The sequence below is a fragment of the Glycine soja genome, chromosome 3, assembly GCF_004193775.1.
Source record: "Glycine soja cultivar W05 chromosome 3, ASM419377v2, whole genome shotgun sequence".
NCBI lineage: Eukaryota > Viridiplantae > Streptophyta > Magnoliopsida > Fabales > Fabaceae > Glycine > Glycine soja.
The window spans coordinates 14518144-14528523 of NC_041004.1; the positions used below are offsets into that span (position 1 = coordinate 14518144).

General features: G+C 34.1%; 1 protein-coding gene across 1 annotated transcript; it reads right to left on the reverse strand.

Annotated features, from left to right (window-relative positions):
- Positions 1-1247: 1247 nt before the first annotated feature.
- On the reverse strand, positions 1248-3223 carry LOC114406184 (mitotic-spindle organizing protein 1B-like). The gene is made up of 2 exons (XM_028368827.1): positions 3065-3223; positions 1248-1780 (listed from the first exon to the last, which is right to left on the reverse strand). The coding sequence occupies exon 2, from the start codon at positions 1716-1718 to the stop codon at positions 1497-1499; it is 222 nt and encodes a 73-aa protein (XP_028224628.1). The 5' UTR covers positions 1719-1780; positions 3065-3223; the 3' UTR covers positions 1248-1496.
- Positions 3224-10380: the final 7157 nt, after the last annotated feature.

Here is a 10380-nt window from a genome sequence, read left to right on the forward strand (position 1 = left end):
ATCATGCTCAAGATAATCACTTTCGAGGAAAACAAACATCAGCAGAAACAATGCATTAAAGATGCTTTTTTATTTATTTATTTATTTGCTTTGCTTGTTATTGAACCTTTTATTTTACTTCTTTCTGGGTCATGTTTTTAAAATTGCACGTAGATTGTATATTCTATCATATTGAAAACTTGTTCATGCCTGTGGATGTAGGTCTATATGACCTAATCACGTAAATTTCCATTTTTTTTTCCTTTTTCTACTTTTTATAGAGGCATTTTTTCTGCTTTACACGTTGGGTTGCTGTGAATACTTGAATGCATATATTGATAATAAATATTAGTATTTTAATTAAGAGAATATTAGAATTATACTATCTAACATATTCCTTCAAACACACTCTATTTCATTGACTGAAATTTAATAAAAATAACACAATTTGATAAATCTCACATCATATTAATAACTCTCTTAATTTTATCGTTTTCATTAAATTTTAATCAATTTAAAAAAGTGTGTTGAAAAGAATATGCTAAAGAGTATATTCTTAACATTTCTCTTTAATTAAATCTAATCCATGTTTATTCTGGTATTGGGAAATGAAAATGTTGAGCAACAATGAAAATACAAATTTACAATGCAACCATATTTTTGTTGTACACATGGAATGAAAAATATAAATCAATGTAAACACAATTTTGTTGGTTTTTTTTCATCCCTCTAATCGATAATAAAAACACAACTTCGTTGTACACTGTACAACCAAATCTTATTTATGTTTTCTTTTTTTCACTCCCACGTGTGCAATAAGAACACGATTTCATTACACAAGTCTAAAATGAAATCATGCTTTAGTGGGAAGTGTTATTTTGGAATTGCTTGAAAACCTACACATGTGGGCAGTGAGAATAGCATTTTTGATAGTGACAATAGTAACTCCCGCAATGTTAATCTTCATATAGAATAAAAAAAATTCTAACTTTTATTTTAAGCAAGGGGAATATAGAGGTAGCTAAGCAGTAGTTGAATTTTTATTCCCCCCCACCACCCTTTTTCTGTAATGGCCATCAGGCCATGTGTGATTTGTGGCGCTGGTTTCTCGATTACTTGATCAATTTTGCTTCATTCTTAGCAACTTTGAGAAAGGATACAGTGGCAAGAGAGTGATAAATGAGATGAGCAAAGTAATGAAAAGGAAGGTAGAGACAGAAAGATGTGTAAAGTAGATGAAAAAGAATTGGCTTGTGAAAAGATCAAGATTGCAGACTAGCAGCACAAAATGCGAAATTTTACTCAAAGATAATAAGCCTTCAAATAGAGTTCCTAATTGCAACATATCAGTTTTGTGCTAAAACAATCTCACTATACATCAAATGAAGAACATGCAGAAGAACAATCAAAGCACACAGAAATTCAATGAACCAGATCAAGAACAGATAAATAGGATGGATTACAAAGAACTTTAGCAAGCATAAACAAAATGGCATCTAATAGAAAAATCCATTTATTTATGGCAAAGAAGGAGCTACGGGAAGTGATGATGATAGTGAGGGTTTCTCTTTTCTTAGTTCCTTGACAACAGCAGCAAGCGCTTCAGGATTGACTCCAAGATCACAAAGTGCTATAAGAACAGAAAGTGTGTGACGGTCTAGACCAGTATCAAGTATATTGGACATATGGAATGCCAGGTCTAGAGATTCTCGTGCAGTTCGTGCAGCCTCCGGATCCATGCTTTAAGCTGAGAACTGGGCAGAGTATGTTCAGTTCAACAATATCACTAAAATGAAAACACCTGAACACATGTCATAGATTCAGATATAACAAATCAGTAGTCTGTTCAAATAAATCATTTGAAAATTGAATAGCTACATTAGTAAATATTTTTTCTTGGATGAAATAATTAGGTTTCTTACTTTATCTTAGAAAATTTCTTGTATGGGGAAATAATAATTTCCTTCTTTTCCATAAATCTCTATTTAGATGATAAAATTTGACAATAACAACTAAAATAAGGAGAAAAATTAAAGCTCAAATAATTCAAACTTTAAAAATGCAAATACATACACATACATGCACTAAAAAAACCTGTGAAATGCATGTAGAAGCAGGAATAGAAACCAATCATAGTAATGATCATCAACAAAAACTAATAGTAATGATCATCAAGATGGACATAATATGTCAAAATGCTTTTTGAACAAAAGTATACTCCATTATTGCCTTAATTCTAAGCTAAGGCAACTCCTTAACTACACAGGGCATGCAACAAGACTTAACAGTAGCAAAATCTAAGCTAAGCTAAGCTAAAGTGTTAAATCGCGTCAAATAGTTATGATCACATAAAAAATCGCACGCCTGGTTCTTTTAAGTTTTCTTCAACCTAGAGAAACAGAATCTGTCACTTTAGGCTATAAACTTTCAACACTATTTTAAAGTTCCTATAGAGAGTCTGTTAGAACACTTTCCAATTTTCAAGTTTCAACTTATCTATAATACCATTAAAACTCAAGCACAAGTCCGTTTGAGGAAAACCATATCTGTTTCAAATAACATTAACAAAAAAACAAAACTTGAATGATTTCATTGAATATCAATTTACTATTGCTTCTTCTCTTGCCAATTGCTTGCAATCTACTTTTTAATGAAATTTAAACAGTTGAATCAGAGATTGAAAAAAAAGTAACTTCTGAAACTTTTTATTGAGTGAAGCAACTAACTTTTCCTAATACAGTTGTTTTTCCTTTTTTTTTTTTTTCTAGTTTTCAGTAGTAGAAGGTGATGTATATTTGCCCCAAAACCCAAAGCAATTCTAGGAGTACCAAAAAAACATTTGCCCCAGACAAAAACAAAAATTGATTCAGAATAATTATTCAAAATTATAGAGTGCTTCATGGCAAAAAATAGTGACTTGGGGTGGGGGTTTACAGGATGGGACGCATTCAAAATTTAAAAAAAAAAAAAATTGATTCAACATTTGCCCCAAACAACGAAGGATGAACCCTAAACCCAAATAACAACAAGAAGAAGAGAGCACCAGCAGAAATCAAACAATAGAAAATAAGAGAGATTAACAAACCTAAACTGAAGAGGGCACAACGGGATCGAAGTGAGCACCAACAGATCAAAGAGGCTGCAGAGAAGAGAAGCACCCAGCGTTAGGTCACGAGTGTGATAAGTCCAGGGGTATTGGGTGTCATTCTAAAACTTAACTACGGACAATTTTGTCAAAAAAATCATTATACCACTCCTTTATGTTTTAATCCTCCGCTTCTTCCAAATGCTTATTTTGAGATTTTGAGAGACACTTTCAAGTAACTTACTAAAATAAGGTTTTTTTTCTTCTTATTTTTTAGCTTCTACTTATTTTAAAAAGTTCATCCAAACATCTAAAAAATTACAATAATTGTTATTTTAGTAAAAATAAGTATTTTTTTCTTTTAAAAAGAGTTTAAACAAACATACCCAATGAGCCTAACAGGGCCTAAGGATAGAAGATAGATCATAGCATTGACACATGTATGTTGGTGCCAAACGTGCATCCAAACACCCTAATAGATAGCAAGGAAAACGAAAAAAAGATATAAGATTGGTGTGATGATTAGAAAGGGGGGGCTTAAGGGTGAAAAGGGAGAAGAAGGTAGAGAGAGGTCGTAGGTTCAAATATGTCTTATTGACATTAATAACAAAACTAACAAACTAACATTTGCTAATAAAAAATTATAGCAAAGGAAAAGGAAAGGGGGCTCAATTTTGAGATGTTCTCCCATCTTGTTGAATAAATAATAGAAAAAAAAACATTTAAAAAAAGGACCAAGACATAGGCTGAATGTCAAAGAGAAATCAATCTTGTATTAATTTCTAATTAACTCTTTTCCATCTTTAATTTTATAGTACTTAATAAGTTAATATGATGTGATCAATAGAATATATATTTGTGCTCAACACAAACATAACTGGCATATTATAATACAATAATATCCCTAAAGACCCTGACAAATCTCAATATACCAATGCTTCATGGATTCATAAAATCAACTACTTAATGTTTTTTTTGTCTTAAACCCTCCAATTTATCAGGGGGAAAAAGCCTTGAGTAATATGGAATTCAGCTAAGAGGTATGTAAAGTCTGGCCAAGAATTATTTCCACCAAGAATCGAACTTAGATACTATCTGAATTATTCAACTTTAACTTCAACACGTTATTTCTTGTGCCCAATCACTTGCTTACCACCTAATGGTTATCATTCAAAAGTAAAGTAATCCCTAAAAACAAAAGGTAATATTATTATAAGATCATTACTTGAAGAAGGACTTCGACAACCCGTGAGACGAACAACAAAACCATGACAACCAGATATTTGTTGGCAGAGCACCTAGATCAACTAGATCTCCTTTTCTAGCAACAACACTAAGGTCTCCTTTGTCAACGGTGACACCAAGATCAACTACAGATGAACGCGAAGAAGAAGGCTAGGATGAGATAGAAGAGAACGAGGACAAGACAAAGACAAAGACAATGTGAGGGTTGTTAAAAAATGTTTTTGAATAAATTTTGTAAAATTAGTTTCAGTTAAAATTAATTTTGAGCTAGCCAACAATGGTTGGCTTAGATGTTTGTGTTCCTTAATCTGGTCCAAATTTCAAATCCTAGTTGACCTTGGGTATAGAAAATAAATCATGTTGGGAGGAATAATCCTTTGTGTGTGATTCAGGTTCTCGATGAAGATTTGTCCATGCTTTCGGCGGGGACAACTTTGAACCAATATCATGATTACCAAAAAAAATTAAGCAGCCACAATTAATATTTATATGTTTATCATAACTGTTGGAATTTTCTATTCCAATAATTAATGTGAGCTAATATTATAAGATAATTATATTATCTATTTATCATTAGTGAGTTTTATTTTATGTGATCAAATTAAGTGAGCCCGTTAGACAATTAAATCATATGATATGGACTTAAATAAGCAGATGTCAGTGTTGGTCCATTAGGGGATAATGGGAACCCTATTAGTTTAACACACTCTAAGAAGGCTATGGTCTCCAATATACCAAGCCGTCATATAGTTTATTTGATTCACATCTGAAGAGTTATGAAGGTCCTATTAAGGAATAAGGATGATGCAATCCTACCCCCCAATGGCACTGGATAGAAAACTCCAAGAAGATTGGGCCAGAGATGCAAGAGAAGGCCCTAAGATTCTCATAATCCTTAGGATAGATTTTGAGCCCATAGGCTAAGTATGAGCTCACTTATCTTTCTACATATTAGATTAAGGTTTCATTATATTTTGGGCCTTGTATTTAGGGATCCATAGTGTAGGGAGGGTACCCTAGTAATGTAGGATTTTTCAACCCTTCTATTTTAGGGCACCTAGACTAGTTTTGTATTAGGGGTAGTTTTGTAATTTCATATGCATTAAGTGCACTATTTGATATGTGTGTTGGGAAAGAAATTTAATTGAATTGGGAGAAGCCCAATCCAATTAAATTTTGGATCATCCTAAGGGGGAGGTGAGCATTTGCTTGCTACACCCTATTGTCACTTCATATAGTCACACTTGTATGTCCTTCATGTTTTACGTGTCTCATGACACCTAAGGACACTTAGTGGAGATGGACTTGATCTTGGATTAGTGGGCTGAACCATAGCTAAAATTTACTAATTATAATTAGTGAAATTTTGGCTCCAAATTCTGCTCCACCAATTCAAATTCAAATTCAAGTGAAATTTGAATAGAAATTCAAATTTTCCTCCAATTTTGTGTGACACTTAGGCTATAAATAGAAACCTTGTGTGTGCATTTTTTCAACTTTGATCATTTGAGAATTACACTTCAAAGTTCAGACTTCATTTGAGACACAAAATTTTGTGCTCCTTCTCCCTCCACTCATCTTCTCCTACCTTCAAGCTCTTATCCATGGCTTCCTATGATGGTAAGCTTGTTCTTGACTCATCTTCTCCTTGAAGTGGCGTCTCCAATCATCTTTTTTCCTTCTGCATTCCGCTGAAATTGATGTTCAAGAAGCAAAGGATTTCATTGATGAAGAAGATCCAAGGCTTACAAGCTCCACATGGAGCTACATCATGTGGTATCAAAGCATCTTCGTCTAGGTAATATTCTTTTGCTTCCTCTATCTTTTTGTTTGGTCGATTCACTTTAATTCCTTGTTCTTCATCTTATTCTCCATGTATATCCTCCATTGTCTTGTGGTTTGGTGCTTTTTAGAGTAGATTCAAAAAATAAACTAATTAAATCTTAGATCTACACTTGTTCTTGCATTTGTATGGTTCAAATTTTATAGATCTATTCTTGAATCATGTTTTTGTGTTGATTTTAGATTCTATCATTTTTCAGTCATAATCTTCTTGTGCTGAACCTTTAGATCTAAATTTTCTTACAAAATATTGATTAGAAAAAAAACACAAAAATCTAAGTGTAAATCACTTCATTCATGTTGTCTTAGAGTCATGTTTAGTCATAATAATTGTCACATTATGTTCTAAGTTTGTGTTCAATTTTGATTTTGTTGATTGAATCCTATCATTTGAATTTTGAGTCTAATTCATGCATGTTATTTAGTTCATAACATGTTCTAAATCAATTCCTAGAAGTAGTCTTATTGTTGAACTTTTTTTTGTTTTCTAAGTTTCCTATATGATGCCTATGAAGAAATTGAGTTGTGGTGTTCAATTGTGGCTGGATTTGTGAATCAAAATAAGTCTTAAGCTCTCTTGAATTTTGTTATTCAAGACAATTGAGCATAAACAAACACAAATTGTAACTATCCAAGCCTTAAGCAAGATAAACATTACTCTTGATTTCTAGGTTGAAATCACTGGTGCTGGCAGCTTGAACATACAAACTTGTAAAAATTACTAGGAATTGGTCACTGCTAATTTTGAGCTGACATTTTTACTGAATTTTTTAGACATTTGGAACAAAATTAGAAAAAAATAACCAAGTGATCTGGATAAATGGAAAAAATATGAAAAATCACACAATTTGGCAGGCAAATCAGTGTCCAAGAAAAAAAAGTGAAAGGGAAGTATGCTTGTTGTTTTTACTCTACTACAGAGTCATTCTACATTTCTCTTTGAGTCCTAGCTTGCTTTTATGTGCTTTTCATTGCTTTAATTATTGAATAATCCTTGAAAATTTTTCTTGTTAAAATTCTATTGGTTTAGCTTTCATTTCATTTCTTGGTCTTTGGTTATTGCTTGTCTCTTTGTTTCCTTGTTTGTGAGTTTCCATATAGGGAATTGGAAAGGAGGATTGGTGCCATCAATTGAAGAATTTGAGTCAAGAAGCAAGGGGCCAACCACCTTAAGATTTATTGGACTAAGAAGCACTCCAAATTGAGTGAATCACCAAGGAGAGAACAACCACCAAAATTGAAGACCGTTTTGTAATTTTGTAATTTGCAATTTACTTACCTTCATTGCTTTCAAGTTTTGTAACAAAAAATCCTTTCATTGGAAGTGTGTTGGGAGCCTCCAATAGGTTACCAAACTTCCATTTATGTGTAATAATTTTAGGCAATTTTCCCTTAGGATAATGAGTGTTTTGTTGGGAACCTTAAATGTGGTCATCCAAACACTCTTAGGATTCGCCTTGTTCACATTTCTTGCACTTTAATTTCTTTCTTACTTTCATAGCTTATTTTCTTTACTAGTCACGTCTAGTTTATCTTGTAATTACATAATACTTTCTTCTTGCTTATCACGCTTATCTTGAGTTCTTTTGAACCCTAGCTTTTACCTTTTGTAAACCCCAACAAGAAAGAACCACAACTTAGGAACCAACATGAGTCATCATTCATCTAGTGTTAATGGTGAGGGTACTAGTCATAAGGACCCTCTATCTAAAATCTTAGATGAGTTGGGTTCCCTCAAGTTATGGAAAGAAAAACTAGAAAGAAAAGAAAAAGTAAAAAAGAAGGTAGAAATAAATAAAGATGAGAGAGAACAAATAAGAGAGGAAGAAAGAAGAAAAATAATGAAAGAAATGGAAAGAGAAAAACATGCCTCCTATAGTAGTCATGACTCTTGCAAGAGCCTAAGTGAAGAACTTAGTGACTATTATAGAGGAAGGCATAGGTCACATCCTAGACCTCATTCCCATAGGAAAGAAAATGAAAGATAACCTCAAGAGGCTAACATTAACCTCCCATACTTCCATGGAAAGGACATTGTAGAGGCTTATTTAGATTGGGAATTGAATGTTGAGCAACTCTTTGCTTGCCATCATACAAGTGAGGAAAAGAAGGTTCCTTTGGCTACCCTTAGCTTCCAAGGGGATGCACTATATTAGTGGACTTCCCTTGTTAGGGAAAGAAGGATTCATGGGGATCCTCTAGTAGAATATTGGAATGACTTGAAAAGTGCCCTTGGGAAGAGGCACATCCCCTCCTACTATGAAAGGGAGCTAATGGACAAGCTCCAAAGGCTTAGACAAGGGAGTATGAGTGTTGAAGAGTATAGGCAACAAATGGAACTACTCCTTTTGAGAGTTGGGCTTAGGGAGGAGAAAAGAACAAGTATTGTTAGGTTTCTTAGTGGGCTTAATATGGAAGTAAGGGACAAGGTTAAGCTCCTTCCATATAGGGACCTAGATGACCTAGTCCAACTTTACATAAGGGTATAACATCAACTTAAAAGGAAGCCTACTTCAAAATCTTATGGCTTTCATTCTTATCCAAAGAAAGACCAAGGTCAAGGCATCTTAAGGGCTGCACCTTCTAAGCCTAAAGATGATAAGGGAAAGATAATAGAAAAGCAATCCCCTAAGGCTAGTATGCAAGAGAAGACTAGCTCTATAAAGTGCTTTAAATGTCTTGGAATAGGACACATTGCTTCTCAATGCCCCACCAAGAAAACCATGATTATGAGAGGCCAAGACATTTATAGTAGCCAAGATGAGGTTACTACTTCGCCTTCCTCTAGTGAAAGTGAAGAAGCAAAAGGGGAAGAATCTAGCGAAGAAATCTACCCCCAAGAAGAAGGGGACCTTTTAATGGTCAAAAGGCTTCTGGGAGGCCAATCTTGTGACTTGACCCAATCTCAAAGAGAGAATATTTTTCACACAAGGTGTAAAATTTTTTATAACACATGCTCTCTCATTGTAGATAGTGTTTCATGTTGCAATTGTTGCAACACAAGATTAGTCTCTAAGTTGAGCCTTGCTATCACTCCCCATTCAAAGCCTTACAAACTTCAATGGCTCAATGAGAAAGGGGAGATGATAGTCAATCAACAAGTGAAAGTGCCCGTCTCCATTAGAACATATAAGGATGAAGTGATTTGTGATGTAGTTCCTATGGAGGCATGACACCTTCTCTTTGGTAGGCCATGACAGTATGATAGGAAAATCATCTATAATGGCCTAACTAATGAGATAACCCTCACCCACCTTGGAACAAAGTTTGTGTTGCATCCTCAAACACCTTCGTAGGTGGCCAAAGATCAACTAACTATGAAAGATAAGAGGGATGAGGAAGAAAAACTAGAAAAACAAAAGAAAGAGAATGATAGTAAGGCCTTGTCTTCAAAGGCCAAGGGGAAGGAAAAAGAGGAAAAAGATTCCTCCAAGAAGATTGTTAAGAAGGAAAACCATTTTGCAACAAAAGGTGATATCAAAATAACACTCCTTCTTAAACAATCCTTCTACCTTCTCCTATCAAGGGAAACATCCCTTAGCACTGCCATACCTCTTGAGCTTGAGGTTATTCCTCAAGTAAAGAAGTTTTTGGATGAGGGTTTGGTTTGTAAGAGCTTAAATCCTTGTTCTTTGTTGGTGCCCAAAATAGGTATTATGAGGCACTAAATCCCTATGATAGGTGGTATATGAATGTGTTGAGTGGTGCAACCCTCTTTTGTAAAATCACCTATGCATCCAACATCTTCATGATTCACATACATAGGGACTCATTAGGTAGGTTTGTTCTTATTTTTAGTTTCAATACAAACTTAGGTGCTCGTATGGGACACCTTAGGTTTGTCATACGTTTTGGTAGGAATAACTAACATGAAAATACAGAAAAAGGTATGTTTTATTGCATTACTTTCCTTAATTTTTAAAATAAAGATCAAAGGGTTCTTACGGACCCTAAGAGAATAAAGGTCATTCCTGAGTGGCCCACTCCACCAAGTATAAGGAAAATTTGGGGATTCCATGACTTAACAAACTTTTACAAAAGGTTTGTCCCATATTTTTATATACTTGTAGCACCACTCATTGAGTTGGTGAGGAACCATGTTCCCTCATGGGAAGATGGCCAGGAAAGGGGTTTTCAGACCTTTCCCTACTCTAACATACCAAACACCACTAATATATATGTTTTTATTCTTTTTACAGGTGTTGAGGGAAAAAGCCTAGAGCTTAAAG